Source organism: Durio zibethinus, chromosome 26, assembly GCF_047325235.1.
Source record: "Durio zibethinus cultivar Kanyao isolate XHJ-2024 chromosome 26, ASM4732523v1, whole genome shotgun sequence".
NCBI lineage: Eukaryota > Viridiplantae > Streptophyta > Magnoliopsida > Malvales > Malvaceae > Durio > Durio zibethinus.
This window is the reverse complement of record NC_143187.1, coordinates 18,095,809-18,122,107: the sequence shown is the minus strand read 5'-3', so window position 1 is coordinate 18,122,107 and position 26,299 is coordinate 18,095,809. Positions and strand designations below refer to the sequence as shown.

Here is a 26,299-nt window from a genome sequence, read left to right as displayed (position 1 = left end):
TAGTCTGATTTGGGTTGGCTTAAGCCCAAATGCATGCCCTCAGTGATTTAGATTTAATAGCGTTGTGGGTTAATTTCGAATTAAATTATCAAAAATAAAATAAAATAATTTATTTTTATTAATTAAATTAAGTTATTTTATTTTAAAAATTAATTAATCAAAATTAATTCTACCCGTTTAATTAATTTTTTATTAATTGCATAATAAATTAAATTAAATTAAATTAAATTAGATTGTTAATTATATATAAAAATAAATTTAAAAAAATATTAAAATATAAATTAAAAATTTAATAATTTTAAATAAAATTTTATATATAAATTTTTTTTTTCTGAATAAAATATTAAAATTTCTGTAAAATTATTTTAAATAATTAATCAAAATTAATTTTTTTCATTGACATATTAACCCAATTAAATTAATTCAATGGATTAATTCTGTTAAAACCAAATTATGAGCACTCCCATCTAGATCTGTTCATGGAATCATGGCGGTCTGCTATTTTCAGTAGATTTTAACAAGTGGTGTGCTGGTAAACATAAAGAAAAGTATGTGTTTCTATCTGTGTTTGTAAACTTGGAGAAGGCCAAAAGAGCAGCAACAAAAATGGAGGGAATGATGCAGGACCCATTGCAGCATCAGCAGCAACAGCGGCCGCCACAACAACGGAATCAGCTAGTGGTAGGGGCGGAGAGGCTGAACCAGGCGGTGCAACAACAACTCATTTGGAATCTCTAAAGACCAGAGCCATCTCCCTTTTCAAAGCCATCACTCGCTCCTCGAAGACTTCGATGCCTATTCTCGCACCAACACCACCCCTAAATGGTCCTCTCTCTCTCTCTCTCTCTTCTTTTCCCATTCTTTTCTAACTTAAAATCTTCATATATAGATTTATGGTTTTCCTTTTTCTTTTTTGTTTGTTTGTAAATCAGGCAGGACATTTTGGGGCAATATTCAATGGTAAATCTTGAGCTTTTCAACATTGTGGATGAAATCAAAAAGGTTTCCATGGCTTTCTTTGTTCATCCCAAAAATGTTAATGCTGACAATGCTCCCAGTACGCTTATTTATTTCCTTTTCACTTCAATTTTACTAGTAACATTTTTTTCTTTAAATATTGATTGAGTTAATTTGAATTGGCAATAATATCTTATCTAATTGATAATAAGTACTAAGTAAGTAAACCCAGTTCTTTGACTGCAGTTTTACTGGTTATGTTATCGTCGAAGCTATTGCCGGAGATGGAAATGGAGGATAATTTGACGCAAGGGCAGTTGCTTCTAGGAATGCAAAATCTGCCTATAACTACACAAATTGAAAAGTTAAAGACTTAAAGGTGATCTAGCGAAATACAGACCGTCTAGTTGATCTTTGTTTTCTAATTAAATTCAGTTATTTGCAGGCATGTGATTTTTCTAGTTCTACAGACTAGAATTGATATGATTGGAGCTGCCTGTGAAAGTGCTGAGAAAGTATTGGCTGATACCTGTAAAGCTTATTGTTTTGGCTCGTCAAGGGCCAGCGATTCTTCCAACTCTCGACAAGGGCAGGTTGCAAAAATTCAAGAACAAGAGAACTTACTCCGTGCTGCTGTGAATTTTGGTGAAGGTGATAATCTTTAGCTTTTGATGTAGTAACTATGTTTAAACCCATGAAATGTAACAAGACATCTTTTTAGTTGTTGCAACTATAGTCTGTTAAAGGTGTTCTTTATTGTTTGATGAACCAATCTATATCCTTTATTGCTTCCTGGGAGTAAAAATCTGATTGAGCTGATCATAATCACAGGAATGTTAATATATGCTATGCTGGCTCTTATGCAATGGTTTTTGGTTCAATTTATTCTTTCTCTCTCTGAAAATAGGTTGAAATTTTATACAATCTATTATAGTTTTCCTTTTAGCATTTTATTTGAACGCCCTTTGGTCATAGATAAGAGGGATCTGGCTGATTTAGACAGTAGTTGAAGTTATTGAAGTTTAATGGGATTTTAGACGAATGTTTTCAGCATTGATTTCTATGGTTAATTGAAGTACAATAGAATTTTAGATGAATGTATTTAGCGTTGGTTTCTATGATTTGGCTGGACTATTTTATGTTTCAAGCAAGACCTAGTACTTTGAACTTAACATGGTTATCAGCCAATTATTCATTGGTATATGTATGCAGGACTGCGTTTACCTGTAGATCATAAGCAGATTACACCTTCGCTTCCACTGCATCTGGCTGACATTATGCCTGCAGCTGATGGGATGCATTCTTTTGCTGACCCATCTGGTAATTTTTCTACAACCATGAGTTTTTTTCTATTTCAATACTAGAATGTTTCAAATGCTGTTGAGTATCATATTTTCAAACTCTCTCTTACGGGTATGTACATGAAGAACACTCCTATTACGTCGAACAACACTGGCAGTCAAGGGTCTTTGTTACAGGTTAGATCATTGATTTACCTTTAATCAGTCTTTTCCTAAATCTACACAAATTCTTCCTGTGATTATTGCCACCACATTCCAATATCTGGTTTTCAAAGAGCAACACCCATGTCTAACTCTGTATGAGCTCAATTTTGGACTCTCATTGAACAAATTCTGGGCTGTTCTTTGTCACTTTGGATGATTGTGGGCACCAAAATTTCCCCTCATCTTTCTCTTAAAATGGTGCTTCTGAAGTCTAGTAGTGCTAGGATGAGGTAAAATAAAGTTCTCATTTATGTATAAAATTTAACCGTTATAGGGCATTGGCCTTTTGCAAGAGGGCCAAATTAGGACATGCAGTCTGCAATGCCTACCTCAAGTTCTTATTTAGGAATTCTTGTACTTAATAAATGCTTTTTTTTCTTCTCCTTTATATGTCATCCCATGGGACAAACTGACAGACTTATTCTATTTTAATCATTATAATTGGACTGGTATTTCCATATGCATATCTGAGTAAATGGTTTTCTTTTTGGAGACATCTAACCAAATTTTAATATAAGAAACTCTTAATTTGTTTGAATGCTTGCTTTAACAGTGTTTTGCCCGTAGTTTCACTTGATAGGCACTGGGGCATTGCCTGGTAGAGTGGAAAGAAAATGGAAAGATAGGAATGTGGGGAGGTAGAAAAGTGAAAAGATAGGAAATATATATTTTTTCATTCCATAGTATGCTTGGTAAGAAAGATGGAAAAACAGAAGGAAAAGTAATTTTCTTTTCATCCCTTTCTTTGTAGGATTGAAAAATACGAGGAAAGACAATGAAAGTTATATTATTTTACCATTTTACGAATTATAAGTTGAGATAAAAGGATAAAGTCTTTTTAGCAAAAAAAAAAAGAATAAATAAAAGGATAAAATCTAAAAAATGATGGATAATCTTATAAACATGCACACTTGACTCACATGTCTCCCATTTTCTCTCCTTCTATTTTTTCAATTTGGAATGATTTGTTTTTGTGAATAAGTGTGGAAAATGATCATCCTTCCTATTTTCTTTCTTCTCACTTTACTCTCCTACCAAGCACACCTAATATTCATTTCTTCACACCCATCCCTATCTGTCCTTCCACTTTTCCATCCAACCAAGCACCCCCTAAAAGCAAACATCTTATTGTCTATTACTTCACTTGGATTGTAGGCAAGCAAGCATGCAGCCTGCCTTCGATTACACCAGTTTTGAAAATTGCCTGTTGTTGTGACTTGATTTTTCATAGTCATCCTATGACAACTATCGTGTATCTTTCCCAGCTACATGTCTTGTTTTCTGAAGTTCAAAGTTCATAGTGTTGCAATAGCTTTATTCTTCTTATGTCAGGCTACTGGAGCGCAACTTATTGGTAGATCAGCTGCATCTCCTTCTGCTGCTACTAGTGCTACCTCCTTTGATAACACCACAACTTCTCCACTTCCATATGCTAACTCACCTAGGTCTGGAACAAATATGATGAACACACCATCACCTCAGCAACAAACCCAGCAACAGCAGCAGCAGCAACAAAGGCAAAAAATGATGCAATTGCCTCAGCATCAACAACAACTCCTTGCCCAACAACAGTTCAGGCAATCTACAATGCAAGGACTGGGACAGGTATAAATTTTACTGATTTTTGGTTCTTTTAATGTTTTTGTGAGGCCATAAGGAGTAACTCATGACATATCAACATCTATATGTGCATATGCATGTGAGCGCATGCTGTGACTTTACATGGTAACTATGATACTTGGTTGACTTGGTAGGAATTTTCAAAACTTTCATGAGGTAAATGGCTGTTAAAATTGCTGAACATTGTCATTCTAAATAAATTTGATTGAATTTTTTATGTTTGTATTATTGAAACATAGAAGTTCTCTGCATGCTTCTTAGTGACTCAGTTGTATTGTATTTTTGAACAATCTTATCCTTCTTACAGATTCAGATGCCGCTTCATGATCTGCAGGGTCAGACTCAGCAGAAGTTTCAATCGGTAACTTTCTTTAACTTCTTCTTTTCCTTCTTGTTTTATCTGAAATTTCTTATGAATTTCAAATGCATGTTTCATATATATCAGTGCATAAAAAACTTTATTCCAGCTTTTGGTCTTTGAGATGAGAAAATACTCATACGTTCTTTTCTGTGCTTTTGAATGTCGTTATTGTCCATAACATGGTAAATTATAAGTATTTAGAGTTTAGGAAATGGGTTAGTTCTGCTAAGTTGAGTCTTTGGAGCCTCTTGCCTGCTCTTGGATAGCTTTTACAAACCTGAAGTTTTAGTCAGAATGTGTTGGGTTTGGATGTGGTTTGAGTTTTATATGGCAAAGCTGACAACACAATTTTAAAAAGTGCCCCTTACAAATGACTGCAATATTAAAATGATAATGGGTGGATGTTTATTTATATTGTAGAATTCTCATTCAAACTTGTATACCTGTGAAGTGATTCTTAACCATTAATCACTTTTCAGCAAGGAGGAATATTTATGATATTTGCAACTGCCTCCTTAAATAACTACTGCAATAGTGAATTACAATGAAGTTATTCTGTAAATCTCTGCTACACTGTAGAGATGAATACCTATATATGAAAGTAAAAGCATCACTGACATTTTTTTGAAAAGGATTGAAGATTTATGTTTTTCCCACCTTTTGTTTATTTAAATTCTATGCATCATTGAACTTTGTTTTAGACTCGTAGTACTTTTCAATTTATTTTATCTGTAAGAAGGGGAGAGGGTGGATGTGGTGGTGGTGGTATGCTGATGCTGCTATGGGAAGTGAGCCCTCCTCTTTTATGGGTAGGGTTTAAAGTTAGTGGTTCTATCTCTTCTTTTTTAAGATCTAATTTGGGACACTTTATTCCTGATAAAGCACATGTATTCTATCCTTCTAAAATATACCTTTTCTTCTATCTATTGGTTTAACTGAAACACAAATCTTTTTTCCCCCAGTTACATGGTCAGATGCAATTTTCTCAGCCCTTGGTCCACCAGCAATTTCAAGGTAGGCAGCTTCCTCCTGGACATGTTCAGCATGGCATGGGTCAAAATCAACTCAATCAAGGAAATCAGTTGAGTCGTCATTTAAGCCAATTCTCCAGTCCTGCAAATACTGCACTATTCAATGCTGCTCAGGGGACACCTAGTACTCAGATGGTTGGATATATAACTCTTCAATTGTTTTATTATCTGTGTTCTTGTATTTATTCCTCAAAAACATTGTCTATAATTTTTTTTCCATAAAACAAAACTTAATCATGGCATGGAGTCGTTCATCTGAATTAGGCTCTCATATTCTTAATGAAAGAATTACCAGATTGATGGTCCTCTTGCTTCATGCTTCTCAACTTATGAAAGCTGTCTGCCTTTTCACATTTTGGAGTTTCAGCTGAAATTCAAATATTACTCTGTTAATTTGTTCATTATATTATGGTTGTCTCATTCGTTAATATTTATTTGTCTGGTTAATTTATATATTTATTCATCCTTGAATTCGTTGTTGAAGTTTTTTGAGGTAGTGCTTTAACAGTACCTGGTTTCCTCCTCAGTCATTGAACTTATAGTTGCTAGGATTGAAAAAGTCTTTTAGAGTATTGGTTGAAGATAGGCTCTCAATTACAAGGGAGGAAACAAAATAGAGACTATTGTCTGGGACAAAACAAACGGCTTCATCTTTTTCGGGTTTTTTTTTTTTTTCTTCCTCATAGGAGAATGGTGATGAAAGGATGTGGGTGTGGCACTGTGGGTTGGTTAATGTTCATTTGGTTTTCAAAAGGTTTTTGGCTGCTTTAAATTAAGGTAACCTAAAATAGGATACCGGCTATTTAGATTTTCCTGTGGTACAACTTAAAATTGGAGTTTCTTATGATATCCTGTATGCCATCCGGTGCTTTGTGATGATGCGCGAAAGTTATCAAATAAGAAAGCATGTGTTGCCAAAGAGTAAGGTAAATTATAATAAATTATGCCATGTGGACATACAAATTAGTAATTATGTTTGGACATACAAATGGTGTTGACGTGTCAAATTCAGTAGGATACTAATATTGACTGATGGAAGGATGGACGGGGAAGAATGTGAAAAGCTTGCGAATGATAAACATGAGAGTTTTAGGTCAAAAGGATGAAATGAAACATTTCTAAAAGATCACAAATTGTGGATGAATTTACTTGTTTTAGCTGCATGTATGCTTAAATTTCTAGTAGTCCATATGTTCACAGCTTTGCATGCCAGCTTCAGCAGTTCTCATCCTTATATTTTGTTATCTACAAGCCCTTCAGTGTGTGCTTGTTTCAGTAGGGGTGCTATAACATATTGCACATTTTTATCCTTATTCTTTTTCAATGTTTTTTCTGAACGCGTTATAATTAATGAAAAAAATGGTTTAACTTTGACAAATTTTCTCTGCAAAACTGTATACATTTTTCATCTTGGTTGGTCCTATGCATCTCTTTTACTACTGATTTCTGTTCCATTTCCTGAATGCTTAATATATAGTAATAGTTGTTAAGCTATAATCTTCAAGGCCACTACTTGTTTCTCGTACAAGTGCATGAAACATGCATTGACTGTTCTTTATGTTGTTTCTGTTCTAAACTGGCTACTGAAACTATTATTCATTATCTGCAATGTTTTCCGCTTTTTAATCTTATTAACTTGTGAGGTGTATTTATGTTGCTCTTTCAACCATAATGCAGTTTACTTTTATGTTTTTTATTTTGGTATTGTTTTGTAATGTTGATGTGCCTCCTTTTCTCTATATTGAAGTTGTTTCTTTCATGGTTTAAATTTATTTCTTAATGTCTTGGTTTAGATCCCAAACATGTCCGCAACTATGCCATCGCAGTCACTTCTACCAAGGATGCCGTTTTGCTCTATTGGCTTTGCTTAGTAAGCCTTCCTTTCTTCATATAAATCGTGTATTGTGAAATTTATCTTGTCTATAATAAATGTTATATATAAAATATTGACTTTTTAGGCTTTTGTATCCTTCATGAATCATGGAGCCATTTAACTTTATTTTCAGGGCTCACTTTGTGTAAGCCTAGAAATTTTAAGTTCTGTATAGTCTGAGTTGAGTGGGTGATGTATACAAAATTTTGTTTGTTTGTTTGGTTTTTTTTGTTTTTTTTAATTCTTATAGAAATTTCATAATTCCTTGGTCTTGGGGATTTAGATGGGCTGGTAGAGGTGGTTAGAATTTCCTTAATTATCAGGGCAAGTTTGGTGTAGATTAAAAAAACTATGAACATTTTCACTTGTGCATGAACTGAGTCATTGGTTTTGTGCGTAGGTTTGTTTCAATTGAAATTGGTTGTTGGTTTTGAGGATTTATATGGTCTGCTAGCGATTGTCACATCTTGTTCAAAGCATTATGTAGCTTGGATTGCCCAAACACATTTTATAGCAAACGTGGCAGGTCCTAGGCAGATATGTCTTTGGTGCTCTAGAAGCTGTATATGTAATTGGTTTTTCTTTGGTGCTCTAGAAGCTGTATATGTAATTGGTTTTTGTATCTACTGCATTTCCATACTTTTCCTTATTTATATATTGCATTTCTTTTTTGCTTTTCCTTCATCATGAGTATTACATAGCTCATTCATTTTGTTTAAGCCTTTCTGCAGTATGGACTACATGGTCGCAATCCCCAGTGGAGTCATGCATCACAAATCTTAAGCGATCAAAATATGAATAATGTTCTTGACATTCTTTCATTTTTTTTTTTTCTAAAACTAGTGGTACTTGGTCGCTTCTTCCCTCTTTGCACTGCATATTTCTGCCTCCACCCAGCAAAACCAAAATTCAGGAGACACTAGAAAGCATATTGTGTGATTTAACTCTGTATAGGTTTGAGTTTTATGTGAGGTTACACTTAAAAATTCTGTTTCGACTTTTACTTGCAGTGTTTAATATGGGATCCAGTCCTGGTGGTATTATGCCGATGCAACCACAGCAGCAACAACAACAGCAACAACAACAGCATGTTTCACTAGGTGCATATGGTAATATGCCCAATGCCCAGAATTTACAATCTAATATGGTAGCTCTTCAAAATAACCCACAAAGTCACCCCAATTTTGCACAGCAAAGACAGCAAAACCTGCACTGATATCACCGGTAGATATCATGATAGTTTTGTGGATAATATGCCTCATTAAGCTTTTCCCATGGTTTTTATATAGGAAACTTGTGTATCCTCCATTTTTCTTTGGCTTAGAAATTAGATTTACGATCCAAATTGTTATCTTTTTTCCTCGGAAAGGCATCTAGTTGATTCCAGCTTGTCTGGAAACTGTTTGTAGTCTGCTGTCGTGAGTTATTGTACAATAACTTTTCCTTGAAGCCATTCAGGATGTCTGGCTCTTATAAATGTCATGCCTGTTGCTTTTTTTTTTTTAAATTTAATTTAATATTGTTATTTCTTTTTAGTTGGGGTAAGGGGGATACACACCTGGAGACCTACATTTAGTTGGAGAGCTAAGGTGTACTTTCTTTTCATACTGGTATTCACTCTTTCTTTCTCACTTATTAATGTGTGTTCATTTTGGCTTGCATTATAGCTTTATACACTATTTTTTTTTATCAAATCAAGTGTGACTTTGCCCATATGTTTGTGCTTGCTTGTACCTGAAGGAGTTTGTGTGGGTTTGCTATTTTGTTTTCTACTATCAAGATTCAGAATGGCATTTCTATTCTGATTTGAGCATGCATTTCAACTAATAATAGTTGTTGTCATCCAGTCATTCAATTCGACATCCCACATGAATTTAGGGGCAAAAATTAGACTTGATAATTTAAAATACGACATGATGACACTAGACAAACATGATACAAAAATAAGATACAAAAGTGATACAACTTAAAATTTTAACAATAATTGCATACGGGTTTAACAAAATCAAAAAATGTATTTCATGTTTTTATGTGGACACGAATTGTCACAGTTTTTGAGTGAAATGTGATATTGAATACTTAAATTTTAATATTTTATATGATATAAATATATAAATTGTATGGTTTAGCAGAGATAGCAATGAATGGCAGAAGAATTGCATTAGGGGAAAAACTGAATATTTGAATATTCAAGTTAAAAATTGTTGTGATCATGCGTTGATGAGAATTTTCCTTTTGGGAATGGGCAGTGGGTTAGCAGTACCTGTTACAGGAAAGTCTGAGAATAAAGAAAAACAAGAGAAAGAGAAAAATAAAACAAGGGTTAGTTCTGTAGAATCTGCGTGGCCAACTTTTTGGAGTTTACTTTGGAATTTCTGTATGTGTCCATGGATGGATATGTAGATAGCACATGAACCATCAGGAACTCCAATTGCAGCATTTTTGCACTAACCATTCCAACCTGTATTTCATGGAATACGAGCTATAGTTATTGTGCTGAAGATATATATAGTTATATGAGTAGAATTTAAAGGTTAAAGTAGACAAAAACAGGAAAGTAATGAAGTTAGTACGAGCGGATTTGTGTCGTGTGATAGTTATTGTTATTAGGTGGGAGTCCGCACGTTGTTGTAGGTTGAAATTATTTTATTTTTATTTTTGTTTATCAATTTTTTTATTATAAAATTTATCGAATTGAAAAAAAGGGAAAAAACGAAATGCAAGTGATACGTGAATATTTAAATTAGAACAAAAAATAAAAAAATCATAAAAATAAGAAATAGAAAAATAAAAAAAATTCTCATAAATGATGTCACATGGATACTTTTATTTAGTTTAAAATATTAATTTTTAAATGAAGTTATAAATAATAATTTTATTAATATAATAAATATATAAATATAAAATTAAATTAATAATAAAATATATTGTTTTATATATACTTTGAAAATAAATCAAGAAATATGCTTCTGACTTGATCTTGTACTTTATAAAAAACTTTATCTATCCGAATTCGATCTCAATTTAAAAAATTATTTTTTATCGGATCAAAATAGATCAAATTCTATTGGATATAAATTATTTTGATAGTTTTATCAATTAATATTTTTTGTTACAAAATTTATCTAATTAAAAATATACAAAAAAAATAAAAGAGAAAAAAAGTCAAATGAAAAAGAAATGAAAGAAAAAAAATAAAAAAAAGAAAAAGAAATGTTCATACCTTAAATAAAGCCTCAATTTTAAAAGAGAAAAATCTCAATTAGTTCTTAGTTTTTAAAAATACATATTGAATTCAGTTGAATTAAAACCTATGGGATATGAGTTGATTTATAATCTCTACATCCATTAATTTTTTTTACAAAATTCATCTAATGAAAATAATAAAAAATTTTAAAAAATAAAGGAAATAGCCAGAAAAAAAAAGAAAAGGAAGCCAAATGGTGAATGGTGATGATACATGAATTTATTAAATTAATATATTAAATAATAATTTTATTGATATAATATATAAATAAATATAAAATTAAATGAATAATAAAACATATATATATATATATATGTATATAAATCAAGACAAAATGAAACATCATAAACTTGAATCGATCTAATCTTAATTTTTTTAAAAAAATCGTTCCTATTTCAAATTAAAAAAAAAGGCATATCCATTAGGTTTGGATAAATCAAAGTTTATCATAATAAGAATTGTTTTGTCATTCATATTTTTATTGATATTTTTTTCAAAAATTTATTTATCAATACCCTTTGATACAAAATTTATCTAATTAAAAATTAACAAAAGGGATAGGAAAAAAAAAAGATGTGACGTGTACATTCTTTACTCTTTTTATAAAATCTAATTTGAAAAAGCGAAAAAAAAAAAGAAAAAGAAGAAAATAAGGAAAAATCAAAGACAAAAATAAAAAAAATTAAAAAAGAGAAAGTTGAGTTATTACGTGATATTAACAATGATGAGTTATTTTGTAAAATTTATATCATGAATTTTATAAAACAAAAAAAGAAAAGACTAAAAAAAAATCAAATCACTATGTAACGTTGGTACATGTTAATTTTTTAAAATTATCAAATTAAAAAAGAAAAAATATATTTTTAATTAATAATATTAATTGGGCTCCACTTAAAAATGTTTAAAATATTTTACAATATTTGTTAAATATTAAAAAATAAAAAAATAAAAAAGAGAAAAAGAGAAAAAATTTAAAATGCTTTAATACATGATATATCTTTAGTATCAAGTGAATCCAATAAAAAATAAAATCTAAAAAATTATTTATTAAATAATAAAAAATAATAATAAAAAAAGAAACAAATACGTTGCTTTCCTTTAGTATCAAGTTACTGCCACATAAAAAATTTAAAATCTAAGAAAAATATTTATTAAATATTTTCAATAAAATAAGAAACGGTAAAGCAAGGTAAAAAGAATACAATCTAAAAGATTATTAAACATTAAAAAAAAAGTCAAAAAAATAAAAATTGATGCAATGCCACGAGGCGCTTCAATGGTTACATCAGCAAATTTTATTGTAAGAGCAAATTTTATCGCAAGGATTTGAATACCCATTTTTACACCTACAACTACCAGTCAGTCACAGGCTAAAACTGAAGATGCCGTTAAGACTTCAGCTTTGCATTTGCAGTGCATTGACTGGTTGTTGGAGCAAAACCCTAAAGTTGCAATAGTGGCATCAGGATCATAAGGTCTTGTGAAGATAATACTATTAAGCTGGAGCATTCATCTTCATCAGGTAATTTCAAAAATAATTCAGATATTAGATATGAGATATGAAAAAGACATGAAAATAATATAAATGTCTTGTATTTGACTTGTTGAATGAATTGTGACATAATAATTTTTATATTATACACGTATTGATATGAAACAAATATGAAACAAATATGCTAATTATCATATCTACTAAATTGCCTATCATTGTAGAATGTAACCTTTGGTAGATTATTATTTGTAAGGAGAAAATGAGAACTTACAAGTCCTTGAGACATGAACTTTTATCTTCCAATTTATCCGGGTCTTTCCGGTCTAATGAAAAAGCTGATGTTACTTGAGGTGGAGTGGACGTTGGGTTGTCATGCAAAAGAGGGAGGTTTTCAGCCGAAGCATGGGTGGAAGGAGGCGGAGAGAAGGGCGGTGAAGGAGTTGGGGAAGGTGAAAACAAGTACTTTTGGTTGCCAGGTCCTACACTAATGGGGAGAGGTGATGGTGGTGTTGGGGGAGATGATGTCGTCGGAGATGCATCACCATTCTTCAATTCTTCCATCACAAATGACAACATCTGCTCTCTCCCCTCCTTCCCTTTCTCTGCTTGAGATAATGGTGGTTTGGTGGTTGTGTCTGGTCATGGGGATGGGAAGCTCTTTGTCAAAGTACCTTTGCCAATTACAGGGATTTCTCATTTGAATTGTAGGTGCTTGGAGAAATGCAAACCTAACGGTCACGGCTCAACAGTCAGCTGCACACTTCTCTTCCCCATCCTCCCTAATTATCAAATCTACCCTTAAAATTTCTATTTTTTTGGTAGAAAAAAAACGGGTGAGGTAAAGTTTTCTTATTTTAAGCTCAGATGCTTTAAAGACGACTTATATTAGATTTACATATTATTTATCAAAAAATTATTGACAGCAAAAATTAAATCTAAGCATTATAGACAAAGTATTGGACTGTTATCAATTCAATTTATTTTAGGTAGTTTAAAATTTTCATTTGCCAAAAAGAAAATAGAAAAAAAAGTTCATATACCCATTTATATCCAGTTTATTTAATTAGCTATCAAATTGAATCGATCCTGCTGGAAGAAACTAGCATAATTAAGAGAAATTGAAGGAAAATAATCTTTAAATCAAAAAGTTTTCTTTTGGTTTCAATATATTTGGATGGTGCATTCAAATTACAAGTACACAATTCAAGAAATAATTATACAAATTTTCAAAAAAAAATTATTTATATTTAAGATTATCAAAGAATAAATTAGATCTAATAATTCGTTAACTCGTATTATATAAAAAATATTAAAATTAATATATTCATACTATATTTTATTCAAAAATTATATATTACAAGTTATATCTATAAAAAAATATAAAATATTTTTTATAATTTTATTAAATTTATATAAAATTATTATTAAAATTTTAACTCGTATCATTTTTATATTTTTGTATTTTTGTATTGTGTTCATATCATGTTTTAAATTATCAAATCTAAAATAAATATCAAATATTAAACTGAAATTTCAGTACTTTACTAATAAAACACACAGCTGATGATCACAATGAGAAGTGAGTTGAAGATTTAAAATGAAAAATTGAGTGATTTAATCTTGGAAATTTGGGAAATCAACGAGCGGAAAGCTCGGAGATAGAATTCGTTGCATTAGAAGAGGCAGTAGAAGTAGAAGTATCTTGTTCATGAGGACCAATCCTTGTCTCAGAATCAATGAAGGCAGGTCTAGTGGGCTGTCTTGTAGGCTCTAAGGAGCTCACTGTTCTAAGCAAAGCAACCACTTCTGACATTGTAGGCCTCAAAGCAGCCGATGATTGCGTGCATAGGAAACCAATTTCTATGATTCTTTTCATGTCTTCTACATTATATTCGTCTGGGTCTAACCTTCTGTCTACTATCTCCATTGCCATGTTATCTTCGTATAGTCGCCATGCCTGTACATATCACAATAATAATAATAATAAAAAGTTTAGGAGAGTTCGAGAAATATTATACGAGAAAAGACATAAAAGCGACAAGATTTAAAAATTCAATAAAAATTATATAAAATTTAAAAAAATAAAAAATATATTTTATATTTAATATATTGATATTAATTATGATATAATAATTTTTATATTTTTCACATATTAAACATAAAAATAATCAAATACGAATATAAAAATTATTTGATCCGTTCCAGATCACATATAGCGAAAGAAAACAGAGTAGATGAGTTGAAAAATGTGTTAGGATTCAATGCCAGTTGTCACTAATAAATAAAGGATCAAATTCTTAATTAGATAGAGAAGATTTGGAAAAAAAAAAAAACAAAGAGTTTTAGGGAAATCACCCTTTTGAGAAGGTACTCAGCAGTAGGATCGAGAGAGGTTTCAGTGTTCTTTTGGCCGCTGATGATCTCAAGGACAACCACACCAAAACTATAGGTATCAACCTTTACTGATAATTGCCCATGGATTGCATATTCTGGTGCTGTATATCCACTGATCCATCCAGTAATTTTCATCATTAATAACCAAAATAAATTACGAATTCCTAAATTAATTACCAAAATTTAGATATGATAATTTTAAACACTATATGATAATATCATATAAAAATAATATAAAAAATATATGAAAGTTACACGTGTTTTGTATTTGATAATATAAATTGTGACGGTTATTTTCGTGTTTTACATAAAATTAATAAGAAATAAACAAATATAAATACATAAATTATCACATCTATCAAAATTTATTCACCCAAAAAGATTAAAAAAAAAGCCTACAAAAGATCATAATAGATAAAATCGACCAGTCATACATGTAACATTTGATTTTTTTTTTTTTTGCTAAAGAAATTGCAAGTAATATGATTTGAATATCTAATTGTTGAATAAATTTAATGATAAGCATTGGAACACAGAAACATGTTAGACATATATTTTTTTTAACAAAGTGGAAAAGATAAAATGATGAGGAGACTTACAAAGTTCCAGCAAATTTGGTGCTAAGATGAGTTTGATCCGCAGGTAAAAGCCTGACCAATCCAAAATCTGCTATTTTAGGCTGAAAATCTCTGTCCAAAAGTATGTTTCCAGGTTTGATGTCCCGATGAATGATGCATGCATGAAACTCCTCGTGTAAATAAGCAAGTCCCTTTGCTGTGCCTAGTATTATATCAAATCTCTGTTTCCAATTCAAACAACCTTGTCCTTCACCTGTTAACAAAAACAATTTTATTTGTTCTTTAGTTGCATAAAAACATAAATGATATTGTTCAAGGGATGTGAGTATAAATCGGTTCCAATTGATTTGATTGATTAAATTAATTGATTACATTAATTCAGTTTGTATGATTTTGAAAATGGTTGATTAAATAAAATAATTTGATTGATTAAATTGGTTAATGATAAAATTATAAAATACGTTTTATTGGATAAAAATTATATCGTTCAAAATTGATAACAAAAGAATTATGAAAAGAATCGACTTTTCAACCAAATCGATTGATTTATGTGTTTATCTTCGACTCTTAAAAGTAAGTCAATTAATTTTAATTATTTTTTTAAAAAATTAATTAATTCAATTTTTGACTTTTTAAGGTCAAATTAACTGAATTAATCAATTCCTTACCTTGGTGACCAGGTTCAATTACTGACACTTTCAATTATAAAAAAAGAAGAATTATATAATTCATAGGAATATTGTTGGAGAAATGAAGAAAAAAATAATTACCAAATAACTGCTTGTCAAGGCTGCCATTAGCCATGAATTCGTAGACAAGGAGCAGCTCGGGGCCTTTACTACAGCATCCAACAAGGCGAACCAGATTGCGATGATGAACATTACTTATAAGCCTCACTTCTTTATCGAATTCTGCTTTTACCCTTTCTGATTTGCTTATCGCTAGTTTCTTTACTGCTACCACCCTTCCATTCTTCAATATACCCTTTAACTCATATCACCAAAAACTTCTTTAATCCAAATTTGAATAGCCAAAAACAGATTTTTCACTAAATTGCACTGTTTATCTTTACTAATTTCCATATAAAATTGATAATTAAACATAATACAATACAAAAAATAATATAATAAAATATATGAAAATGATACGGTTTAAAATTTTATAAAAAATCACATAGGTTTAACAAAAACATAAAAAAATATTTTATATTTGATGTGCCAAATATAAAATTTCATACAATAATTTTTATTTTTTACGTGTATTTGACACGAAACAAAAATGATATTTATCTTTCTAATTTGAAATATATATCACATTATTTACAATAATTTCAATGGAGCAAATATGATTTTTTTTTTCTTAATAAAAATTTAACTGATGTTAAATTCAATTCAGTAATTGACATGTACATATATTTGGTGGCAAACTGAATCAAGGTTGATGTATAAAAAACCTCTCAATTTAAATTAAATAATTATTCAAATATTTATCATTTTATTACAATTAATTGAGCTTTCAAACATATATTTTCACTTAATTGAATAAAAATAAATATTTTAAAATTCAATTCGATAAAAATAAATATTTGATGATTCAATTAATTGTAATAAAACAATAGGAATTTAAAAGATTATTTAATTTTAGTTATATTTAAGCCTTAAATCAATGAAAAATGGGATGGTTTAAATTGATGGAAGGAGATATTTTGCACAAATTTGAAGTTTGTGACGAAAATGCAATATTTAAAATTAGAAAGTGGAAAATTACATTTTCCCCAAAATTTAGAGGGATATGGATGCTACATAAAAAGCTTTGATGGTTTTGTTATGATAATTTACCTTGTATACTTCCCCAAAACCTCCTTCACCTAATTTATTTTGTTCACTAAAGTTGGAAGTCGCAAAACTCAACTCTTTATAAGTGTAACTCAATGGACCTTGCAATTCAGGTGCCCCCTCTGCATCACCTGCATGCATTTCATAACTTATGAATAGCCAAATCACATAATATTAAAATTTTATTTATTCATCGGTTATTGTTATAGTGAAAAATTTTAAAGTCTCAATTTATACTTAATCATTTTGCTAAATATTTTTTTAAAAATAAGGAGTTGTAGATGCTGAAATTTTACGTTATACATATTAAAATCACATCTTAAAATGAGAATATGTACAAATAATGTTAAATCTTGAAGTTTTATGCAAAAATATTCACTTGAATTACCGAAGTAAAAGCTAAGTTTATAAAAAAAAAAAAGAAGCTTAAATGTAAAATAAAAGTCCTCTAAACTATAATTAAAAAATCATTTAAGTTATTATCTTTTTATTACAATTAATTAATTACTCAAAATAAGGGTTTAATTGATTATAAATGAATGTTTGAGATAAAAGAATAGAGGTTTGAATGATGATATATATAATTTTTATGTATAAAATACCTTGAGGAACAGCCTTTTTGTTTCTTGATGTTTTGACCCAAAGGAGCAATAAAATTAGAAGCACCAAGAGGACTCCCCCTCCAACCAGCCCTCCAATAAGAGCATTCCTTTTGCTTGTATTTCCTGCAATTTAATTTTATAATTTAATTTAATTAGACGAAGAAAAATGAAGGCATAATAATCACTTAAGTCTTTGATATTTTATTATAATAAATTAAATCTTGAATTTTTTATTTTGAATCAATTGAAACTTTAAATATTTATTTTCATCAAATTAAACTTTTATACATTAATTCTTACTCAATTAAATCATTGATTCGACGGAAACAATTAATTATTTTTCTTTTAATAAGAGCGAAAATAAATATTTAGAGGTTTAATTAATTATAAAACAAATATTTAAATATTTATTATACATTAATTTTCACTCAATTAAATCATTGATTTGATGGAAAACAATTAATTATTTTTCTTTTAATAAGAGTGAAAATAAATATTTAAAGGTTTAATTAATTATAAAAAGAACAATAAAAACTTAGATGATTATTAAACTTTAATTCAAAGGCATTTTTGACTTTTTGCCAAAATTGAAATTATGGGGGTACGTTGTCTTACCACTTTTCAGGAAGGGCCTAATATCAATGGTGTGGTTAGCCCCAAAAAAGGGCAAGTCTGAGTACCTGAGGAAACATCCAGTGTCTACTGCCCTACCATCTGATTTAGGGGGACATCTTTGAATATTGGCATAGGCCACATCCAAACATGCTTTGCATCCTCTCTCGTCGATGGTTTCCACACATTGTGCCACTCCATAAACTGTTACGTTGCCATTTACACCAACCACTTGCCTGCTGCTTGCTGCAAAAAATGACTTGATCCTAGGCGTCGCCACTATCAGATCCCCCAATAGCCCTCCAACTGTCGTTTCAAAAACACTTTGTTGTGTTGCTGTTCGATTCCCACAAACCCCCTGGTGTCCTATTTGTGTGTTTTGTTGGTAAAATACGTTGCTCTCGTACCTCATCAACACAAAACTACTTCATCAGTTGGAGATGATCAAAATTCGATTTTAACCAAATTAATTGATCAAATTGATTTAATTCGATCAAAAAATGAATAAATTCATCGATAACTTTATATATATATATATTATAAGTGATACCTCCGGAGAAAAAAAGGATCGGCCCTTGAATATGGTTTACACATGTAATTAAGGGCAAGTGAAGTTGTACCTGAGAAAACAGCCATCATAGATGACACGAGCACCATTGGCAGCAGAGCAGTTCCGGATTTGTGATGAAGCAGTGGTGAAGCAGGAGATGCAGTCTTGTTTAGACACGTAATTCCGACACTGCACCATGGCATAGACAGGGTCCGAACCGGTTGCTTCTTGAGCCACTGCAAAGTAAATGTTGTTCTCTAACTGCCCCCGAAGTTCTGTCAACGTTGCATTTACATTTCTGCTGAAATCTGAAAAACTGGTCACATTGAACGGACTGCACCCCTGGTTTAGCAGAAGTGTTTGTGGATTTGAGGATACCACTTCCAACAGGCACCATATTACTGCCAAGCAAATGCAAATTTGCAGCTGCATCTCCGTTTTCACCTTTCAACTTTTGATGCTGTGGTTGCTAAAAAAGGATGTTAAGGAGATATCATATTGGATTCACATATATATAGTAGATTTTTGTAGAGAATAATATTCTAATATGTATAAAAAAATAAATACATTAATAAATAAAAGGGTGGAAATATTTCATGACATGACTGGAGTAGTCTATCTTGACTGACATAATATTAAAATAATAACATTCAAGCAACTTGACCTAACACATGATACTGATTGTAGATGGAATGACGAATGACGAATTCCGAAGGGTAAACTGAACAAAATTTTCTTCTATCCGATAAATAATACACTCTGAAATTTTGAACTAATTCGGGAGTAAAATTCTGAATATATTTGTTCAAATTTGATAATTTTAAATACAATATATTTAATATAATATAAAAAAATGACAATAAGATGATTTAAAATTTTAATAAAAATTATATATGTATTTGATAAAAATAAAAAAATATGTTTTATATTTCACATATTAATACGAATTATAATATAATAATTTTAATATTTTATATATATTTAATATAAAATAAATAAATATAAATACATAAATTATCAAATTTATTTTTATAAATGTAGAAAATATACTTTTAAAATTAGCCGAAGAAAACTTGGAAATATGACCGCTGACTGCATTAATCGCAGACAGTTCTTCTGATAATGAAAGCCAGTTGTAAGCAAATATTAACCGCAGACAATTCTTCTGATATTGAAAGCCGAGCAGCTCTTTTACGCTAATTATTTGTCATCGTTTTGGAACTTCTAGTAGCAAATGACTTAGCGTAGTTGAATTTTTGACTTCAAACAAATTTACTAAACAAACAAAGAGATCACGCAAGCGTGAAGAAGTTACAATAAGCTAAGTGATACTTTAGTAGTGTTATTGCCGTTGAAAAATTTTAAATTTAAAAAGATATGTTTAAAAAAATATATGGTGACAAAAAAATGATAAAAAAATTTAAATATTTGATTTTTTTAAAAAAAATATTATGAGTAAATAAAATATTTAAATGTATATAATCATAAAATATTAAAAATATAAAAATAATAAAATAATTTTTTATTATAAATACAAGTTTTTGCGGCAAAAATATTTCCCCATTAATTTTTTGATTTGAATTAAAAAACCAAACTTCAACTGAAAAGTAAAAAAAAAAAAAACATTTTTTTATTGTTTAACGTTTCGTTTGAGTCACAAGCGTTTTTATCCCCATTAATTGCTTAACGTTTCGTTTAAGTAATACTAAAAAGGCAACTTTTGAAGGACTTTGAATATTAATAGATAGAAAGAAATTGACCGCAACTTTTGAAGGACTTTGAATATTCATAGATAGAATATTCATACATAGCTACTACTACCAGCATATTCGCAGAGTATCGTGGTTAAAATTGTTTTTATTTTTTTTTTGTTCATATTTTTTAAGTATGATATAAAAATTTAAAGAATAATAGGGATAAAATAAGTTATATGAAATATAAAATAACAAAAAAAAAGTCAAAAAAATTATTCGAGATTCAAAAATCAAGGATTAAGATCCATGAAAAATTATATAAAAAATTAGAGGTAAGGTATACAAAAAAAGATTTGTTCAAAATTACTAAAAAGAGTAATAAGAAAAATAAAGATCTTAATGGCGTAATACACATCAGAAAGAGTTTTAGTGAATGATGAAAAGATTAAGAAGTGATGGAGAAATTATTTTGATAATCTCTTTAATGTCAATTTTAAGCATGATATAAGTGAGCTTAACATACCTTTTAAGAACATAAATCATATGTTTAAACGTAATATTAAAAGATATGATGTTAAAGAGACTTTAAAAAAAGAGAAAAGTAAAGAAAGTTATAGGATAAGATGGAATTTTGATTGAAATTTAGAAATGTTTGGATGAAATAGGGATAGGATGATTGATGGATCTTTTTAACAAAATTTAATATACTTAAAAGATGAAAGAAGAGTACTCTAGTACCTTTATACAAGAATAAAGGGATATGCAAAATTATTCAAATTATTGATGAATAAAGCTTATAAGTCATATTATGAAACTTTGTGAGAAAGTAATTGAATGTAGGTTGTGACATAAGATCATTATTTTCAAAAATCAATTTGGACTTATGCTAGCACGCTCCATAATAGAGGCAATTCACCTATTGAGGCTTTTGTTGGAGAGTTTTCGAACAAAAAAATTTATATATGGTATTTATTGATTTGAAAAAAGCATATGATAGAGTTTTCAGGGAGGTGTTTTGGTGGGGCTTAATGAAGAAATGAGTTCTTTTAAAGTATATTAATATAATTAAAGATATGTACGAAAGAGTTGTAACGAATATGAAAATATTTTGGGGTTTGACTAATAGCTTTCCCATTGCCTTAGAATTGCATCAAGGCTTAGCATTAAATCAATTTCTTTTTGCATTAGTTATGGACGAGCTCCATTGGACATAACCAAGATAATGTGCCATTGTGTATGTTATTTGCCAATGATATAGTTTTAATTATTGAAACTAATGATGATTTTAATGCAAAATTAGAATAATAAAGGCATACGTTGGAGTCTCAAAACTTTAAATTGAGTAGATATAAAACTGAGTATATATAATGTATGCATAATGTCATAAGAAAGTGGGTGTTGGTGTGATTAAGTATGGTAAGGTAGTACTAAATAGTAGTCATTTTCGAAATTTGGGATCAATTATTTATAGCGATATTGAGATAAAGGGATTAAATTATAGGGTTCAAACAAGATAGTGAGGTGACAAAGTGCGTCGGAGGTGTAGTGTGATTACAACATGCCTTTAAAGTTAAAAACGAAATTGTATAAAATAACTGTAAAGCCTGTATTGTTATACGGGATTGAGTATTAGGTTGTTAAGAAACAACAAGAGAGGAAAATGAGCATAGCTGAGATGAGAATTCTTATATGGATGTGTGGTAAGACTAAAAGAGATAAAATTGTAAATGAAGAAATTCAAAAAAAAATTAAAGGTAGTCTGAATTTTGAAAAAGATGAGAGAGGGCCATTTAAAATGGTTTGGACATGTGAAATATAGACCTATTTATGTACTAATTAAGAAAAATAGGTTTTTAAATTTGGAAAAAACCAAAACTTCTAAAGGTAGCCGACGAAAGGTGTGGATGCAAGTAATAAGAAATAATATGAAGATTAAGTGAAATGTTGAAAAATGTTTTTTCTTTTTTTTTATAAAAGTGAATGCTGCAAGAAAATTCAAAACTATGACTTAACATAATCCCTTTTTTGGCTATTCATATAGTCAACTCAAGAACTATAAGATATAAGGCTTAAGGTCCATTTGGATGGACGATGAAATTGACTCCGATGAGATTAAAAATAGTGATAGAGGTGAGATTGATTATTGTAATAATGAGATTAAAATCAATAATAAAAATATGTATTTAAATATAAATACAACAGTGGTGATAAGTTTAGTTATAATGAGAAGAGAAATGACAATTAAAGATATTAGATTAAAATTTGTATGTAATAAAAATTTTAAATTATAAAACAATAATATTAAATTGATACAAAGATATGCCACACAGGATTAAAAAGAAAAAAAAAACAAAGAACTTTTCTACTGCAATTTGACACATCTTCATCACCATCACTTTCGGCTGCAACAAAGAAGAATAATAATATTAAATTTAATAATCGTATTCATAATTCTCTTCATAATTTTCGGCTGCAACTTAACGTAAGGGATAAAAAAGAGAAAAAAATACCCCCAGTTGGCCATTGGAGGGTTCCCTCTCCAGTTGCCAATTGAAGGTGCTTATCCAACCGTGCCATATTGAAAGAAAGCCAGAGAGATTATCAATGCGATTGAAGCGAAAAAGTGGCCTTCATTGTGCCTTTCGGTGGCTTTCAAATGGGGCCTTAGTTTGTTGTTGTTATCTTTATTCATATTTTTTGTAAAATTTATTTAATTAAAAAAATAAAAAAAATATAAGTGACATGTGAATACTTAAATTAACCTTTTATTCTTACAATATATATCTAATAAAAAAAAATCCAAAACAAAAGTGTAAAAAGTAAAAAAAATTGAAAAAAAAAGCAAAAAATTAAAATAAAAAAGAGGCCATAGAGGGTTTCACATAGACACTTTCATTAAATTTAAAATATTAATTTCTTAAATTAAAGTATCAAATAATAATTTTATCAATATAATACATATATAAATATAAAATTAAATTAATTATAAAATATATACATTTTTATATACCCCAATATGAGATAGAACAAAGTAACCTAAATAGATTTCCACCTCAATCTCGTATCTTATAAAAATATTTGAACCATCTTAACTTGATCTTAATTTTAAAATATTATTCTTACTAGATCGAAATAGATCGAAACTCGTCAAATACGGATTGTTTTGTTATCTTTATCATTAGTATCTTTTGTTACAAAATATATCTATTTAAAATATACAAAAAATTTTGAACGAGAAAAAAGCCAAATGGAATACAACGAAGACATTTTCATTGACTTCATTTTTTTAACAAAATGAATACAAAAAAATCATAAAAACAAAAAAGGAAAGAAATTAAAAAATAAAAAAAGAAAAAAAAATTTGCCTCTTATCATATTAAGTTAGATTGAAACTAATTAGATATGAATTATTTTTTATCTTTATGCATTAGTTCTTTTTGTTATAAAATTTATGTAATTAAAAAAATAAAATAGGGTTAGTTCTGTAGAATCTGCATGGCGAACTTGGTGGGGTTGATTTTGGAATTTCTTTACGTGTCCGTGGATAGATCATAGATAGCACATGAACCATCAGGAAACGCAATTGCAGCATTTTTGCACTAACCATTCCAACCTGTATTTCACGGAATACCAGCTGTAGTTACTGTGCTGAAGATATATATAGTTATATGAGAAGAATTTAAAGATTAAAGTAGACAAAAATAGGAAAGTAACGAAGTTAGTATAAGCGGATTTGTGTCATGTCCGGCCGTTATCACAGGTCGAAATTATTTTATTGTTATTTTTATTTATTAAATTTTTTATTATAAAATTTATCAAATTAAAAAAAAAAAGGTAAAAAACAAAATGCAAGTGATACGAGAATATTTAAATTAGAATAAAAAATAAAAAAATTCACAAAAATAAGAAATAGAAAAATAAAAAATTCTTATAAATGATGCCACATGGATATTTTTATTAAGTTTAAAATATTATTTTAAATGAAGTTATAAATAATAACTTTATTAATATAATAAATATATAAATATAAATATAAAATTAAATTAATAATAAAATATATTTTTTTATATATACTTTGAAAATAAATTGAGAAATATGCTTTTATCTTGTTCTTATTTTTTATGAAAAATTTTATCTATCTCAATTCGATCTCGATTTAAAAATTACTTCTTATTGAATTAAGAAAGATCAAAATCTGGTGGATATAGATTGTTTTTACATTTCTATCACTCAATACTTTTTGTTACAAAATTTATCTAACTAAAAAAATAAAAAAAAAAAGTCAAAGAGAGTACAAGGTGAACAACTTCATTGATCTCATTTTTCTCACAAAATTAATTTAATTGAAAATATAAAATAAAAAAATTGAGTTCATTAGGATAATATGTGGACGCTTCAAATGTTAATTTTTTAAATTTAGGTATCAAATAATAACTTAATTAAAAAAATAACAATAAATAACAAAAAAAAAGATATAATTAAGGTGTCATATTCAAATTGAATTTAAAATATTAATATGTTAAATGAAGACATAAAATAATTTTATTAATATAATAATTATATAAATATAAAATTAAATAAATAATAAAATATATTTTTATATACACCACGGGGTGACTTGAGATTGAGAATCCTAAATTCATTTTTAACCCATTTTTGCATTTTATGAAAAATAGACTCGACTTAACACCGGTAAAACTAATAGATAAAAATGACAAAATAATTCATGAGTCTTAGAAGAAAAAAAAAGCCCAAAATTGTGGTGTTTTGTGGACACTTTCATATAATTTTTTAACAAATTTATTTAAATTAAAACAAAAGAATTAAAAGCCAAAAAGGTTGAAAAAAAAAAAGAAAAAAAAGGTAAAAAAAGAAAAGAAACATAAGATGTTATGTCGACACCGCGGGTTTAGCAGAAATGTTTGTGGATTTGAGGCTACCACTTCCAACAGGCACCATATTACTGCCAAGCAAATGCAAATTTGCAGCTGCATCCCCCTTTTGAGCTTTCAACTTTTGATGCTGTGGTTGCTAAAAAAAGATGTTAAGGAGATATCATATTGGACACACATATATAGAGTAGATTTTTTCAGAAAATAATATTCTAATATGTATAAAATATATATAAATAAAAGGGTGGAAATAGTACATGATATGATTGAAGTAGTCCATCTTGAGTTTCATAATATTAAAATAATAACATCTAAGTAATTTAATCTAACACGTGATGCTGATTGTAGATAGAATGATAAATTTCAAAAGGTAAACTGAACAAAATTTTTTTCTATCCGATGCACAACAAACTCTGAAATTTGGAACTAATTCAGGGTAAAATCCTGAATACATTTGTTTAAATTTGATAAATTTAAATATAACATATAATAATATAATATAAAAAATATGAAAATAATATGATTTAAAGTTTTAATAAAAATAATATGAATTATAATATAATAATTTTTATATTATATATATTTAACATAAAATAAGTAGATATACATATACGAATTCATCTTTATGAATGTAAAAAATATACTTTTAAAATTAGCCGGAAAAAAAAATTACATCTAAAGAATACTTGGTAATATGACCCTTGACTATATTAAAATGAAAATGAAATTTGTGCAAGTCAAAGCATGGTAAAACAAGTTGTAAGTAAATATTAATTGCAGACGGTTCTTCTGATATTGAAGCCTTTTTATGCTGATTAGTTAGGTAGATTGTCATCGTTTTGGAACTTCTAGTAGCAAATGAATTAGCATAGTTGAATTTTTGCCGTCAAACAAATTTACTAAACAAACAAAGAGATCACGCAAGCGTGGAAGAAGTTACAATAAGCTAAGTGATACTTTAGTAGTGTTATCGCCGTTAAAAATTGTAAATAAAAAAAATATGTTTAAAAAGTATAGTGAAAAAAATATGATAAAAAATTTTAAATATTTTTTATT

The 26,299-nt window shown here is 28.9% G+C and overlaps 2 protein-coding genes and 1 pseudogene across 3 annotated transcripts; 1 reads left to right on the top strand and 2 right to left on the bottom strand.

The window, feature by feature from the left end:
- Nucleotides 1-476: 476 nt before the first annotated feature.
- On the top strand, nucleotides 477-8,702 carry LOC111275361 (mediator of RNA polymerase II transcription subunit 8-like; annotated as a pseudogene). Its single transcript, XR_016334027.1, has 14 exons — nucleotides 477-825; nucleotides 933-1,057; nucleotides 1,204-1,336; nucleotides 1,433-1,608; nucleotides 2,170-2,252; nucleotides 2,379-2,435; nucleotides 3,795-4,067; nucleotides 4,390-4,443; nucleotides 5,406-5,609; nucleotides 7,268-7,344; nucleotides 7,461-7,492; nucleotides 7,748-7,953; nucleotides 8,079-8,268; nucleotides 8,358-8,702. The product of XR_016334027.1 is annotated as a mediator of RNA polymerase II transcription subunit 8-like (transcript).
- Nucleotides 8,703-9,527: 825 nt separating this feature from the next.
- LOC149511399 (uncharacterized) lies at nucleotides 9,528-12,771 on the bottom strand. The gene is made up of 2 exons (XM_089755412.1): nucleotides 12,358-12,771; nucleotides 9,528-9,808 (listed from the first exon to the last, which is right to left on the bottom strand). The coding sequence occupies exons 1-2, from the start codon at nucleotides 12,660-12,662 to the stop codon at nucleotides 9,766-9,768; spliced, it is 348 nt and encodes a 115-aa protein (XP_089611538.1). The 5' UTR covers nucleotides 12,663-12,771; the 3' UTR covers nucleotides 9,528-9,765.
- Nucleotides 12,772-13,650: 879 nt separating this feature from the next.
- LOC111274322 (cysteine-rich receptor-like protein kinase 2) lies at nucleotides 13,651-19,120 on the bottom strand. The gene is made up of 8 exons (XM_022858897.2): nucleotides 18,728-19,120; nucleotides 18,111-18,514; nucleotides 17,496-17,618; nucleotides 16,897-17,024; nucleotides 15,829-16,042; nucleotides 15,080-15,311; nucleotides 14,442-14,592; nucleotides 13,651-14,043 (listed from the first exon to the last, which is right to left on the bottom strand). Exons 1-8 carry the CDS (start codon nucleotides 19,087-19,089, stop codon nucleotides 13,723-13,725), a joined length of 1,935 nt encoding a protein of 644 aa, XP_022714632.2. The 5' UTR covers nucleotides 19,090-19,120; the 3' UTR covers nucleotides 13,651-13,722.
- Between the last annotated feature and the right edge of the window lie 7,179 nt (nucleotides 19,121-26,299).